The 17,006-nt window shown below is 41.0% G+C and overlaps 1 protein-coding gene across 1 annotated transcript; it reads right to left on the minus strand.

The window, feature by feature from the left end:
* Positions 1-3,005: 3,005 nt before the first annotated feature.
* npas4b (neuronal PAS domain protein 4b) lies at positions 3,006-6,543 on the minus strand. The gene is made up of 8 exons (XM_060935145.1): positions 6,369-6,543; positions 5,904-6,067; positions 5,610-5,712; positions 5,208-5,499; positions 4,999-5,108; positions 4,756-4,888; positions 3,140-4,650; positions 3,006-3,031 (listed from the first exon to the last, which is right to left on the minus strand). The coding sequence occupies exons 1-8, from the start codon at positions 6,541-6,543 to the stop codon at positions 3,006-3,008; spliced, it is 2,514 nt and encodes an 837-aa protein (XP_060791128.1).
* Between the last annotated feature and the right edge of the window lie 10,463 nt (positions 6,544-17,006).

Below are 17,006 nucleotides of genomic sequence, written 5' to 3' on the forward strand. Positions count from 1 at the left end.
TGTACAGTTTGGTTAGTCAAATGACTTTCTATGGATTTTCCTGCCAAGTTGCCATTGCCTTGTCCATGGCTAACGCTAACACATAACTAGTTAACTTGGACACTGTCAGTTAGCATGTAAAAACAGAGTTATGCTAACATGAATAACATTAACTTATCTATCTACCTATCTGAAGTCCTTTCAAAAATATGTTTTAGCGTAATCTTGCCAAATAAACAAAATGTAGAAATCTTTCTTTTCTAGTAACGTTAACTACCCAATATGATTTTGAGTTTGAAAAGAGTTTGCTAGCATGTCAGGTGGAGGTTCACTGACTAACTAGCTTAACATTAAACCACCATGATGCACAGCATGCGTTCATTTTGTGAATTCACAAAATAATCCAGTCGGTCGCTTCAGAGGCATGAGGTTTTGTAAATGTTGTGGCAATAATACAACGTGTTGACAGAAAATGTACTTTTAATACTTAAGTATTTTTAAAAGCAAGTACTTCAGTACTTTAACTTAATGTAAGTACAGTTTACTAAAAATTAATATGTTGAGTAATGTTTCTAATTTGTAATGTTTCTTATTCGGAACAGTGTGTGTTTGCGTGCTAAACACCAAAACAGATGAAAGCATGCTATCTTCAGTAACCATGTTATCATGGTCAGGGTTGTGGTGGATCAGGATCCTATCCTGGGAAACACTTAGACAGATGTTAGACAGGAATACACCCTGGATGGGATGCAAGTCCATCACATCACATACTTGTTCATGCCTAAAGGCAATTTAGCATAGCCAGTCTACATACTGGCCTGAATTTGTGAGAAACCAGGTAACCTGGAGGACATCGATATAGACACAGAGAAAACATGTGCAGAAACTCTAAACAGACAGTTACTCAAGCTCTGGACCCTGGAGCTGTGATGAGGCAATGTTACCTGCTGTGCTACCTTCTTAACCCATCTAAACCACAACACATTTATTGTATTTTATTGTTTTGGTATTGTAAAGTTGTTTTTTTTTTTCAGATGTAATCACAGTTTTTTCCAGTGGTGTACATGAAAGTGATGCAACTGGTGCATATCTGCACTGTGCAGTTCATTTTATTAACCACCAGATGTCAAGCTGGAGATAGGCATGTATTCACAATCCATTGTATTAGGAATGCCATGCTAGCTAAATATGCCAATCTTTTAAATGGAAGATTGTAAATGGAGCTTCAGAGATTCACAGAATTTAGTATGTTTTAGGGTTTGTCTGTATTTATGCCATACAGATCTTTTTATTGCACTGATATTATAACATGATTACTTAACGACTGTTTATTTCCTCTCTCACGGAATACGATGGATGATGTGTTTATGGTTTTTTGCAGCACACAAGGAGCTTGAAACTTTCTTGTTTGTTCTTGCACAGCCGTACAAGTGGGCTTGTATATGGGCTGTTTGTGCGGCTGTAGCTGGAGGATGCTCAACCAGAGGATAATAAACATGGGAATGAAGCAAAGGGGTAGAGAGTGAGAGATGGATGCAAGAGGTGAGGGTGACTCATAAGGAAAGGAAAGAGGGGACTAATGAATGAGCAGGCACAGATGTGTGAAAGAGGGAGGATGAAAAGAAGTGCAGCTGACTGATTGCAGGAGTGGGAGGAAAGTGAGAGGAGCAAGCGAGCATCGAAAGTCCTTGTGGGCCCCCAAACCTCATCTCTCTTTTTTCTTCCTCTTTTCAGACCTGTCTATTTTGGTTCCTCTTCAGTGCTGAAAGGCCATTTCTCTCACAAGGACAGGGAGATGAGACAGAGAGTGAGAAAGAGTGGTGGTGGTGGCCACAGTAGTGGCCAATGGGAGGATGCGGATGAGCATGGTGATATTTTTGGGTATGTGTGGGAGTAGGTGGGTCGTTGATATGTTGGACACTCTTAATGGGCAGGAACTGAACTGAATAAAGTTGACATGTTAGCAGGGCCAGGGAGGTGGAGCTTGCATTGCAGGATGTAAAATGCCTCAGCAACAGGAGAAAAAATGGAGCCAAAGACAGTTCGAGAAAGAAAAGGCATAGGCTGACAGAAAGTGAGAGGGAGGCAGGAAAAGCCATATAGGGTATTATCATGCACTGTGTAGGCTGAGTGAATAAGTATAGGATGTGTGTGTGTGTGTGTGTGTGTGTGTGTGTGTGTGTGTGTGTGTGTGTGTGTTGGAGTGGGAAGCTGATTGTCTCCGTCATGCCTCGAGTCAAGAGCATACGTCAGGAAAATTGCTAGCGCCTCATCATGTGCGTCACTCAGCAGCTCTCAGGTCTATGAAACCATGGAGACACACTAAAAAGACTCTAAATGAAAAGCAGGAAGTGTTAAAAAAACAATAGCCTTGTTGGGGGCAGAATTAATAAATTCATGGCCACTGATGCTCCTTGCTTTGATAAAGTTGCATTTAATTTAATTTAATTGACTGCTGCATATTTTAATACAAATATTTTCTTACCTTAGAAACAACATGACCATGCAAGGAAGTAACATCTTTATTATCATTGATAACATTTTGATAGAATAGAAAGAAAAATATTTTCATGTCTCTATACCGTATACTGTAATCACACAAGCACAAACATTTCTTTGCATACAACAGAATAATAAATAACAAATAACAAGAGATTAGGAATCAATCCTCTACTTTGCTGTAGACAACTCTACATTGGTGTATGGGTGCAATAGAACCAATACAAATTAGTTTCAATATTCTTCAATATTATCCTTGTGTAAAACACAGTCTTCACTATAAGTGAATACCAAAGTGGCACTTGGTAAAATTGCCATTGCAAGAATACATTTAAGTATTTTTTTTTCCTCAAAATGACAGTCCATGAATATAAGTGCTCATATGACATTCATTTTGTTAAAGTGCAAACACAAAATAAACATTTTTCAATTCTGAAATTTCTTTAAGCATAATTATTTATATAATCTGCGAAAAATGTGAAAACTGACAATATGCCATACTTTATCAATTAAGTCACAGACTTATTTTAGAACATGTGATCACTGGTTCCATCTGAAAGAGAACAAGACATAAAGAAGAAAGTTATCATCTTAAAACCTGATCAAAATTCAAAATTTGAATAAAACAAATGAAATATCAAACCCTTTCATTAATTCTCACCTTGATAGAAGTGCTGTGGTGATTCTTGAAAAGGGAGTTGATACAACTCAGGTTGTTGCCTCAAGGCAGGGTTAATCGAGGCAGCTGCCTCGAACATGGGTTCCATGTTGACCAGCTCCTCCAGGAGGGACTGGGCACAAGGTAGACCAGGGGTAGGGTCATTTTCTGGAGCAGGGCTGGACTGTGGAGAGGCTGGGAGAGTCATCTCATCATCCATTATACTCTCCATTAAAGCCTTTCCCTCATCGTGTGCTCCTGACTCCAGTGACCTTTCCCCAACTGTGCTGGTACTCTGCGTCGCCTGGACACTACAGAGGTGCTGCACACTAACTAGGGCCTCCTCCTGAATGTATCCCGGGGAGCAGGTGCTCACTGGGGCAGGAGGAATATGCTCTATATTGGAGTGAGGAAGAGGAGGTGGGGAAGGGGAAGAGAAATAAGGAGCTGGGAGAGAGGTAACAATTTTTTCTTGCAGTAAAGAGATTTCGTCTTGATCCTGTGTTGACTGAGCTTCTCCAGAGCACATGGTGGGTGGAAAGGTTTGTTGTAGTGTGACAGGGGAGAAGGGACGTGTAGATACTGAGCGATCTTTCCAGAAGCCCTCAGCAACTGAACTGAGATACTGAGCTAATAGGGAGATCTCAATTTTTTCTTTTTCATCTTTAGCTTGCTGGGAGAAAAATGCTGGACAGCGCTGTTCAGTAGGAGAAGCCTCTGGTGTCAGGAGGCCCTCGGGTGGACCATGATGGATAGAATGAGGGACATCTACATACAGAGGCCCTCTGATCTCTGGTAATGCCATAAGGACACATTCATCATTAGCTGGGCTATCTGGGGAAGGAGGTAACTTCTCATATAGAGCCCTGCTACCATGCTGTACAGATAGTGTCACCCCTACATCTGCTGAGTGGGATGTTGGGTGATTGGATGAGTGCATGGTTTGGGTGACTGTGCTGGATGAGTCTGGTTTAAAGAAATCATCACCAAACATAAAACGATCTCCTCCAAGTCTTGGAGTGTATGGGGGCGTGCAAAGCAACTCCCCTAGGCTGTTTGATTTGAACATACAAGGATTGGAAAGAGGTGTTAGAGGCACAGGGGTTTGGGTAGCTGGGCATGCCATACTGGTCATGACAGTCAGAGAGGAATGGGGAGTAAGGGCTGATCTTGTGGAGAACTTTGTGCCCTCTGGTAAGCATATTTGTTGGCTTCCATGTTGTTGGGAAAAGTCATTTTCATCTAGGGGGAAGTTTGAACAGGGAGCAGAGCCCAGTGGCAGGCCTGACTGAAGAGTGGAAGTGCTGGGCAGTTCCTCAGAAGAGCTGTGTCCAGAGACAGTAATGCTAAAGTCAAATGACTGAGCAGACAAGCCACTACTGCTGGGGGTGAAGACTTGCTCTGGGCTAGACAGGGGATGGGAAACCTGTTGAGTCAAACCCTCCTGGTACAGGAGAGCTAGCTGGTTTTGCTCAGAGTTCAGCTGCTGACGCACAGACCATGCTTCAGACTCACTAAAGGATGAAGGAACATAAGAAAGGTGTATTGGGGTTTTACATAATGTCACACAATTAATCACAAAAGAAGACTATTAAAGGTATAAAAAAAAAGGGTAGTACCTAATTACATAGTTCTGGCAGGTAATGGGATGTTCTCCAGTCTGGAGCTGAAGGACCATGTAAAGCCAGACCCATGAATGATCAGCTGCCTCTACTTGAACCACCATCTCCACCTGCCTCTCCCCTCCATGCACTAGAAAGGAATGAAGAAATACTGTATCAATACCATATTTTCTCTTTTGCTGTCAGCATGAGTGAAGTTAAACAGTGGCTGTACATGTGACACGAGTATATAAAACTCACCCAGTGTGCAGTGCTGTGCAGATGCATGAGAGAGATCTCGAGGATGTAACAGGCTGTACCAGGAGCGAGAACGTAGAGTGTCCACATCATAACCCAAATAGACACTGACACTGCCATGAAAAAAGGAAAGAAAACAGTAATTTCTATTTACCTTTCCTTTTGGCTAGTAATTATAGTACCAATGTGTATTGGATCATTTAGACAATCACCATTCTTGGGCTGCCTGTATCCTCATATCATGGCTATGCTGAGAGTGGAAGGAGGTCAGCTGGAAAGCTTGCTCAGCTGGTGGGGTAGGGAGTGGGTTCCTAGTGCTGGCAGGGTTTGATGCCTGGAGCTCCAGAGGTGAGCAGAAACACACCCACACTGCATTGGAGGTCCAATAAGATGATGCATGGTAGGGCAATGGGAGGCAGCGTGCTCGCACCAGAGCCACCTTGTTACCAGAACCCTGCCTTCTCACAAACTTTGAAGTGTTGAAGCGACAACGAAAGAGGCGCTCTAAAAATAGACATATTCATAGAGATGATGAATGAACATTTGGTTTCATTTTGAGCATCTGGAGCATGAAGTTCCAAGACAGATGGAATGACTCATGTGTCTCCTATTACCTGTGTCAGGTGTAGTGACTGGCACAAGATTGCTTCTCATGATGAAGTGATCGGCTGGATCAATGATGTCATAGACACTGTCACTCTGAGAGACTAGATCTACCTGTAATCATGAAAAAAATTATATTTACAGTTTACAAGTTATGCAATTTACAAATAAACCTGAATAGTTCTTGATGAAAAAAAGTCAATGTTTGTCAAGTTGGAGGAAAAAATAATTGTAAAAGATCATCGCCAAGGTGCATAATCGAACCTTAAAGGAATATATATAAATAAACAATTCCTACATCTCACCATTGAGTGCCCAAGGTGTTCAGTGACGTTGTCGGACAAGTAGAGGAGTTTGCCCTCACTTGTCAGCAAGAGTAGAAATCCTGGTAAGGTGTCCATGAGCTCTGAGAGTTCAGGAAGAGACATGAAGCTTGGCCTCACATCCTGGGTCCCGGCTGAGCTTAAATCTAGATACAAGAAGAAAATAAGTTAATGTTGACCAGCCAGTTCAGCTCTCATTTAGAGGGAAATATAAGAATGAGGCTCATTAAAATTAAAATATACAGTTACAAAAACGATTATAATAGCAAAGCTTAATAAGTGTTCCAACAACAGCAAAGTCCTGTGGCAGGACTGTGAACATCAGCACCACGGACAGCAACTACCCTAACGTGACGCTCTCGGATTGAATGCAATGACGTTATTACACTGAATATTGATAAAGCAGATTAAAAAAAAGAACCTTTCAGTGAAAAACACCGGACCTACCTTGAGAAAAAAAGACGGATTTTCTTGTGTACATGCAGGCGAGGGACATGATGTGCAGGTAGGACAGGCGAGCCTTGTCTGCGTCCGAAATGGGCAGCAGGTCCTTCAGGTTGCGGATCTCGGCATTGATCTGATCTCTCCGCGCTTTCGAGGCGCCTTTCGTGGAGCGGTACATTTTTCCTGGCTGAAGCCAACAGGTGTCCTCACTCTCACCGCCGATGTGTGACAAGAATCGAGCGCCGTTTCAGGAACAGGCTGTAAATGTTCTAGCTGCCTATTTAATCATTGAGGCAACTGTTTGGCAGTGAAAAGTAGCGGGATAAAGAAAATGAAAACTTCAAGAAACAAACAAACAAGCATTGTTTCAGAATTCTCGCGTTTCTGGATGGGCAAATATCACTTCAAGATAAATCAGATAAAATAGTTCTCTTGGCTGGTGGATGGGTTCTGGTGGAAATACCGCATCCAGGCCCTTTATATAGAGAAAGAGCCTGAGAAAAGGAGCGACGGGGGCGTGCACTGACACACCGGATTCACTATCCTCATGTGTCTCTGTAGCTCCTACATTCACTCCCTGATGATGACGTGAGAGAACGATGGGAACCCCTTCAACGTACATAGCCCGATATGGACAAAAAATAAGGCCGCATGAGGCGGAGACAGTGGATTTATCTGTCTGCACATCCGTATGTTTATATAACTCTGAGGACCACGACAGAGCGGAGGTTAACTCTCCGTCTGGATTAAGGGGCACAGAGAGATATGACCGGTTTTAGGTTCTTCTGTCCATTTAAGCCAAGGCAACATAGTTTAGTTTTTTTTTTTGTCCTATATGGAGGGACATAATTTAAGGTGGGGTTTTTTTGTCCGTATGGAGGGACATAGTGGGGTTTAAGTTTTTCTGTCAACATGAAAAATACAGTAGTAGGTTTTTATATTTTTCTGTCCAAATAGAGAGACATAGCGGGGTTTTATGTTTTTCTGTCCATATGGAGAGACATACTGGGCTTTAATGTTTTTCTGTCCATATGGAGAGATTTAGTGGGGTTTAAGTTTTTCTGTCAACATGAAGAAAAATACAGTAGTAGGTTTTTATATTTTTCTGTCCAAATAGAGAGACATAGTGGGGTTTTATGTTTTTCTGTCCACATGAAGAGACATAGTGGGATTTTATGTTTTTCTGTCCATATGGAGAGATTTAGTGGGGTTTAAGTTTTTCTGTCAACATGAAGAGAAATACAGTAGTAGGTTTTTAAATTTTTCTGTCCACATGGAGAGACATAGTGGGGTTTTATGTTTTTCTGTCCATATGGAGAGATTTAGTGGGGTTTAAGTTTTTCTGTCAACATGAAGAAAAATACAGTAGTAGGTTTTTATATTTTTCTGTCCAAATAGAGAGACATAGTGGGGTTTAAGGTTTTCTTTCCATATGGTCAGATATAGTGAGTTTTTACATTTTTCTGTCCAAATGGAGGGACATACTGGGCTTTTATGTTTTTCTGTCCATATGGAGAGACATAGTGGGGTTTTATGTTTTTCTGTCAACATGAAGAGAAATACAGTAGTAGGTTTTTATATTTTTCTCTCCATATGGAGAGACATAGTGGGGTTTTATGTTTTTCTGTCCATATGGAGAGATATAGTGGGGTTTTATGTTTTTCTGTCCACATGGAGAGACATAGTAGGGTTTAAGGTTTCCTTTCCATATGGTCAGATATAGTGAGTTTTTACATTTTTCTGTCCAAATGGAGAGACATAATGGGCTTTTATGTTTTTCTGTCCACATGAAGAGGCATAGTGGGGTTTAGTTTTTTCTGGAGAGACAAAGTGGGTTTTAATGTTCTGCCCATGTGAAGAAACATAGTGGGGTTTAAGGTTTTTGCTCCATATGGTGAGACATAGTGGGTTTTTACATTTTTATGTCCATATGGAGGGACATACTGGGCTTTTATGTTTTTCTGTCTATATGATGAGACAAAGTGGTTTTTAATATTCTGTTCACATGAAGAGACATAGTGGGGTTTAAGTTTTTATTTCTAATTGGAGATATATAGTGGGTTTTTACATTTTTCTGTCCATATGGAGGGACATACTGGGGTTTAAGTTTTTATGTCCATATGGAGGGACATGGTGGGGTTTTATGTTTTTCTGTCCATATGGAGGGACACAGTGATATTTTTTTCCCTGTCCATATGGAATGACATAGTAGGCTTCATTTCCTTTACAGATGGAGGGGACATATTAGGGTTTTCTTTTCTTTTCCACATGGATTTAATCTAAATTAATAATGAATAATCATTAGATGTGCTTTCCAACTCCTCTGTGCTGCATCAGGCATACAGGCAAAAAAGCTGGTAGGAGGCTGATCGCTCACGATGTTACAGCCACCATGTCTACACACACACACACACACACACACACGCACGCACGCACGCACGCACGCACGCACGCACACACACATACACACAAAGATAGATAGAGCATAAACAATAAACCACAATAAACTATGATTTCATGATTGGGTCCGCCCACACACCATGATCAGCTGCATTTATTTAGCTTTCAACAAATTAGCAAAGGTCATGATAGAAGCGTTCTCACAGCCAAGTGACAAATTTACAGCAACCAGAGCTCAAAACCCTACTTAGAATGACACGATTTTATCAACCAGAGCTCAATTTGTGAGTTGATGCTTATAAATTGGAGGTTCCAGTCTCAGTCTTAGGGCACTACTACAGTCTTGTGTCTAATTCTCATCAATCTATGTACTGAAAATAGTCAGTTGGGGTTAGGATTTGTGGTGCAAAGCTGTACCTTTATAGATACTTTAAGAAGTTCAGAAGTACAGCATGCTTCAACCCAAGTTTAGGCTCTCTGCAATCCATTGGACATTATCTGAGTGAATGTGAGACATGAATTCAAACATTTTCTTATATAACCAAACACGTGAAGGACATGCACACACAAAATGAAGGACACTTATATGTTTTTATATCTTCTCTATCTTTTTGTTCCTGTATATTTTTAAATCAAGAGAATCAAGGTCCTCGCTCCATTCCTTAAAGGAAAGATAATCGGTTGCTTGGCAACTCTCCCACTCAAATGTTAAGATAGCACAGCATGGACAATGTTGCTGAACCTGATGGTCTCCTGCCTACTTTCTCTGGCTAGTTAGGTTTTCAATGTGTCACTGGATTCCAGGTGCACAGGCTGAAGCATTACTGTTTGTAGTAACAACATATACCATGACTGGTACTTGAATCTGGTCAGAAGGTGTTGATTAATTTTCTGTAACAGCAGGTTTGACAGTGGCATTGGCTGTACTCCAAATCACACAGGTTTATACTGAGGTGCTCATTCAAATACATCATTGCTTCTATCACAGTCACAGGAACTTGTATGGCAGATGCACCATATAATCTAATCTTTTAAAAAAGATCTTTAAAATCATATATATATATATATATATATATATATATATATATATATATATATATATATATATATATATATATATATATATAATTGAGGTTTTCTGCTTATTAGGGAAATGTTTACCAAGTGTTTATGGAAGGAGTCACCGGTGTCAGCTAATTTGTCAGTACATTATTCTTGTCAGGAGACTCTAGGTAACATGACAGACAGTGTTTTTTTGGGTTTTTTTTTTTGGTCTTACCAACTTCGAGAGAGAGAGAGAGAGAGAGAGAGAGGAGAAAAGGGAGGCTGACGAGGGAAGTATTGTTAATTGCTGTTGTTGCAAATGATAACAGGAAGTGTAGTATTTTGTGGCTGTTCCACAACAATAAACATAACTATAAACAGTTAAAATGGTGTTGTGGTTTAAATTGATTAAAATTTTTTATCATTGACAAATTGCTGTGGTATAAGTGGAATAAAACACTTCAGGGCATGGTGTTATCAGAAGGTGGGGCTAAAACATTCAGCATTGATTAGTTTCCTCTAATTTAAGAAGAAGAAGAAGAAGAAGAAGCCTTTATTTGTCACATGTACACTCAAGCACAGTGAAATTTGTCCTTTGTATTTAACCCATCTGAAGCAGTGAACACATGCATGCACACACACATACCCAGAACAGTGGGCAGCTATTCTACAGCACCTGGGGAGCAGTTGGGGGTTAGATGCCTTGCTCAAGGGTACTTCAGCCCAAGGCCACCTCATGTTAACGTAACCTGCATGTCTTTTAAACTGTGGGGGGAAACCGGAGCACCAGGAGGAAACCCACACAGACAGGGGAAGAACATGCAACCTCCATACAGAAAGGCCCCCGTTGACGCTGGGCTCAAACCCAGAACCTTCTTGCTGTGAGTCGACAGTGCTAACCACTACACCACCACCACCACCATTTCCTACTCAGATTTTATAACTCACATAAGCCAAACATGTTATAGATGATCCTGCTTTTATATGAAGTGTGACACCATCACTTTCCCAACTTTCAGCAAACAGTCTGTGGACTCTGGTCAACTGTGGTGGTACTGTGTGACACTTCATCACTTCCATGAGATGTACTGTCTGCTCTCAGTATGCTGCTTGGTGCTAAATGAGCTGTTCTCTCAAGTCTTTTAACAACTGCATATGTGTGAAAGAGAATGTGTGACTCAGAAAAAAAGTGTCTGTATATGTGAGCGTGAGATTGCATGTGTGTTGAGTATGTGCTTGCTGATTGTATATATATATATATATACATATATAGGGGCGGCATGGTGGTGTAGTGGTTAGCGCTGTCGTCTCACAGCAAGAAGGTCCTGGGTTCGAGCCCCGTGGCCGGCGAGGGCCTTTCTGTGCAGCATTTGCATGTTCTCCCCGTGTCCGCGTGGATTTCCTCCGGGTGCTCCGGTTTCCCCCACAGTCCAAAGACATGCAGGTTAGGTTAACTGGTGACTCTAAATTGACCGTAGGTGTGAATATGAGTGTGAATGGTTGTCTGTGTCTATGTGTCAGCCCTGTGATGACCTGGCGACTTGTCCAGGGTGTACCCCGCCTTTTGCCTGTAGTCAGCTGGGATAGGCTCCAGCTTGCCTGCGACCCTGTAGAACAGGATAAAGCGGCTACAGATAATGAGATGAGATGAGATGAGATGAGATATGTGTGTGTGTGTGTGAAAGTTTAAAACACACACAAAAAACAACCAGTGATTAGATGAGTGGAGCAAACGCCTCCACATTTCCCTCCTCCCTCCATCCTTCTGTTCACAAAGCTTGTGCAGCCTGCAACCTTCTGCATGTTCTTTCTTCTTTCTTTCTCTCTCTCCTTTGGCAGCTCAGGTTTATTTTTAGTATTCAGCACAAAAGACCTCTTTCAATGTACCTGTTTTCATAAAAATCAGTCTAAAAAAAGAATGTCAGAACAGAGAGAGGCATCTGCAGAGTGCAACTCTTTACTTAAGATCAACTCTAACAAAGCAAATGAATTAATTTGGTGCATTCATCCAACATCAAAGTATTAGAGGTATGATTTTTAAGCTATTAGATATAGTTTCTGACACTTCCTTGTCCAAAGTTGGTGTCATTCTGCATTAGATAAGTTCTTTCTTTTTGTATTTTTCTAGTCTGGTTTCCTGTGTATTTCTGAGCTACCATTATTACCACTAATATTGCTTCTGCTTGCTATTTTCCTTCCTGCAATTTTATCCATTATTGATCAAATAGCAGCATGCTTGACCCTACTCACAGTAATGACCATGTAATGAATGGAGGAAAATGAGAAAGCTGGGTACAAGAAAAGATGAGGATATCTGTGGAAAGGTTGATGTAAATCAGGATAGTACACGAGGCCTTGAGCTCGAGATAAAAACTTTTCTGGCTCCTCTGAGGACTTGGCCCTGGGGGAGAATGAGTCATTGAGAGCTGCCACCCTGACCCCCCAGCTCCCACCTGAGGGTTTTTGTTGTTTATTATGTGGGTGGTGTGGCCATCTGCTGAAAACAAAATGGTGGTGGGAGGGCTTCCTTAGCTGCTGACTGATGCAGGATCCCAGAATATGAGTAATGTCCATGAGACATCATCTGTGCATTGCATGTCCACTTGCTTTGCACAAGCCACATGATGTTGTAGCATGCGCCTTAAAATATAGCATCAAAGAAATGGATTTTTGGCAACTCCAGCATTATTAACTATGCAAATTTTAAGACGCTACATGCAGTTGTTAAAGGATGTCTCTAATTGGATTTCAGTCATATTTGTTTATCCTATGCATCAATTTGTTTGGTATTTGATTTTAGTATTTGTTCAGTATTTGAGTCTCAAATACAAAACAAATACTATTTGAGTCCTGAAACTTTTGCTAATTTCCAACAAGATTGTTGACTACAAATTTAAGTTGTATGGTTGATTTACTCATAGTTACTCATATTCTTGCCCGTGGACTGGCCAAGTAGTTAATATGTCCGCCTCTCAACCTGGAGATTGCGAGTTTTACTTGCGGTTGAGTCATACCAAAGACCATTATAAAAAAAACAAACCTCGCTTGGCAGCACTTATTTTATAACTATATGTTGATAATGGTAATATTTCCCAATCATCAGCTGTCAGGTTATTGTCCTATGAAAATCCATGACCTTGAGTTTGACCTTTCAAGGTCATTCAAGGTCAAACATCATGGTGCCAAATGAAAGGCCATATGGGACTTCCTATATGCTCATAATAGTAAACATGTATCTATTGGCAACCATTTTTGAGTCTAATGAAAAATATATTATTTTGACCAAAAGGTTGACCTTTCCAGTGACATTAAGCTTCACCTTGACCCAATTACCTCCCAAAACTTAATCAGGTAATCTACGGGCCATTGCCCACCTAGCCTGAAAATTTGAAGTCAATCGGTGCAACCGTCTAAACACTAGATTGTTAACAGACAGACATACACACAAACAAACAAATAAAAGTTTGAAAGAAAACTATGAGAGATACCACATCATGTAGCATATCAATGGAAGCAGAACTGAAAGATTGACATTTTGGAATTGGTTTGAAGTAAATTTGATGAATGTGAAGGAAGATATCACAAAAAAAAGATTTTGACCTTTTTGGTGACCTTGACTGGATGACACTCAAAATGTTGGAAGTTCTATTTGAGACCAATGTCCATCTATTCTGAAAGTTTGAAGATTAATCCAGCCATTTTCCCGTAATGCTGCTCACAAAAAAAAAAAACAAAGAAATAAAGAAACCCCACTGAAAACAATACAGGACTCCATCCCAGGTGAGGTAAAAATGGTACATACTGCCATTTGATGAGGCACACCACAATATAGATGTGAGTAGGGAGTCAAACTCTCGTGGTTACCAGAGGACTAGACCCCCACTGTAACCCTGGCTATGTAATAGGCGAGAGGTCAAGGGCTACTGAAATGGAGATTGGCACCGCCCAATGCACCTCAAGGGACTGGTTAGTATTGGGACAGGAGACTTCCTGGGAAGACCAGGTCCTGACATGGGAAGGGATTTTGAACTTTGAACCTATATGTTTGAGGGTATTTGTTGTGCTTTATTTGGGCTATTAAACTATTTTGTTGCAATTATAGTCAGGTATATGTATATAACCTTTATGTTTCCTCATGGTCCTTGAGTCACAGTATTTTGCTTCAGCCTAGAGCATCCATAGTAGGGCATTAAACATCTAATAGCTGTATGAATGGGATTGCAATAAAAATGGACTAAGCTTAACTATCAGAATCTAAGATCAGCCACCTAATTCCAAATATAAATACAGTATAGAGGAGAAGCCATGGCTTAATGGTTAGAGAAGCAGCTTTACGACTAAAAGGTTGCTGGTTTGATGCCCTGGACCACCAGGAATGGCTGAAGTTCCCTTAAGCAAGGCATCACACTCCCAGCTGCTCCTCAGGCTGCTCTGGGTATGTTGTACGTCGCTCTGGATAAGAGCGTCTGCTAAATACCATTAATGTAATATGTCTTGTCATCAATTGGCCAAATTCTTTACTCTAGTAAATGTTCAGTTACTCATACAGTGCCTTGCAAAAGTATTCATCCCCCTTGGTGTTTGTCCTGTTTTGTTACATTACAAGCTGGAATTAAAATGGATTTTTGGGGGGTTAGCACCATTTGATTTACACAACATGCCTACCACTTTAAAGGTGCACATTGTTTTTTTATTGTGAGAAAAACAATAATTAAGATGAAAAACAGAAATCTGGAGTGTGCATAAGTATTCACCCCATGGACGCCGCCTTATTGTTCTTTACTCCCGTGGGTACGGAAAGCGCATTGGTCCAAACTGTATCAGTATACTATGATTACACCATGCCCCCTAGTGACTTATTTCAAAAAATTTGGTTTGTAATATTTATAGTCCACAAGATAATTATCCATCTATCCATATAGCCACTTATCCTGTTCTACAGGGTTGCAGGCAAGCAGGAGCCTATCCCAGCTGACTATGGGCGAGAGGCGGGGTACACCCTGGAGAAGTCACCAGGTTATCGCAGGGCTGACACAGAGACAAACAACCATTCACATTCACAGTCAATTTAGAGCCACCAATTAACCTAACCTGCATGTCTCTGGACTGTGGGGGAAACCAGAGCAGCTGGAGGAAACCCACACAGACACGGGGAGAACATGCAAACTCCACACAGAAAGGCCCCCATTGGCCACTGGGCTTGAACCTAGAACCTCCTTGCTGTGAGGCAACAGTGCTAACCACTACACCACCATGCCGCCCTGATTCTGAAATGTAATAGATAAAAGTTAAAAGTAGGCCACTGGGGCCAAGCTTGACGTGAAACCAATTAGTATCTCATCTCATCTCATTATCTCTAGCTGCTTTATCCTTCTACAGGGTCGCAGGCAAGCAGGAGCCTATCCCAGCTGACTATGGGCGAGAGGCGGGGTACACCCTGGAGAAGTCACCAGGTTATCGCAGGGCTGACACAGAGACAAACAACCATTCACATTCACAGTCAATTTAGAGCCACCAATTAACCTAACCTGCATGTTTCTGGACTGTGGGGGAAACCAGAGCAGCTGGAGGAAACCCACACAGACACGGGGAGAACATGCAAACTCCACACAGAAAGGCCCCCATTGGCCACTGGGCTTGAACCTAGAACCTCCTTGCTGTGAGGCAACAGTGCTAACCACTACACCACCATGCCGCCCTGATTCTGAAATGTAATAGATAAAAGTTAAAAGTAGGCCACTGGGGCCAAGCTTGACGTGAAACCAATTAGTATTAGAATGACAAATTTCATTATGTACTCCAGCATAAAACCTAAAGTATTTTTCTTCTTTCCAATCTGTAATTGTCATTTGTTTCTGGAGGGAACATTTGATGCTTGACTATGCGGCCATGGCAACAGAACTGCAGTATCTTAGTAACAAAACACGTTCATTGTGAGAGACAGGAGGAGAGATTGTTTTTAATAGCACAGCAGGGATGCTGTACTGAACTTTGAGCAATACTGAACCTTATCAAACAAGGAACAGAATGTAACAATGTAGTGATGGGGTAAAAGAAAGAAATGCACTTTTCTAACCTCAGTTTTTATGATTCAGAACTGAAGCATGTTCCTCAGGACAAGCACCTCACAGAGGACCTTCAGATCACTACACTTCACCTTCTTTGGTCTACTTTGGTCAGGATCTTCATCGTTTCTCTTTTTATTTTGTGGTTTTGGACTTTCTTCTTCATCATGGATTGCTCATGCATCACTGTACATCAGTTATCATTTTTGGAAAAAAAAATGTTTGTTTGTTTTTTTATTCTTCATCCCAAAGTGTCCAATGCTGCAAGATGGACAATTCATAAAGCAGCCATGGTTAACAATTCTGATGTGTTTCCATATAGCTACATATTTCCCTTAGAAACAGAAAATTTGACTGGGTCATGTTGAGGTGATTTATTTCAGCAAAAACCAATACCACATCTGCACCAAATCAAGTCGTAACTGACAAAATTACATCATGGGAGAGGGACAGAAACACTCCAGAGAGCATTTGATTGAATGTGAATTTGGTAACCAACCTCCTGAACCCCCTGATTTCACCATGTGCAGGAGGAATATTTAATACAAGCTTCAATGGTTAAGCATTTATCCAATCAATCATATGGCATCATCACAGTGCTACAAATCATGTAGATACAAGTCAAGAGCTTTAGCTAATGTTCATATCAAACATCAGAATGGATGAAAAAAAAGTGATCTCTGTGACTTTGACATGGTTGGTGCCAGATGGTCTGGTTTGAGTATTTCAGAAACTGTTGGTCTCTTGGGCTTTTCACTTACAACGGTCTCTAGAGTTTACACAGAATAATGTGAAAAAAAAAACATTTAATGTAATAATATTTTATCCAGTCCTGTGATGACCTGGCGACTTGTCCAGGGTGTACCCCGCCTTTCGCCCGTAGTCAGCTGGGATAGGCTCCAGCTTGCCTGCGACCCTGTAGAAGGATAAAGCGGCTAGAGATAATGAGATGAGATGAGAATATTTTATCCACATTTTAAGCCTTATTTGTTAGGATTTTGTGGAATAATTATTTAAAAAAATAAAGTTTGAAAAAGTTAAGGGACTTTACATCTGTAAAACATACATTTTGCAATTTTGGACTTGATAAATAAACCTGACCTGACCTGACTCTTATCCTCATATGTCCTGT

Source organism: Neoarius graeffei, chromosome 12 (genome assembly GCF_027579695.1).
Source record: "Neoarius graeffei isolate fNeoGra1 chromosome 12, fNeoGra1.pri, whole genome shotgun sequence".
NCBI classification, from domain to species: Eukaryota; Metazoa; Chordata; class Actinopteri; order Siluriformes; family Ariidae; genus Neoarius; species Neoarius graeffei.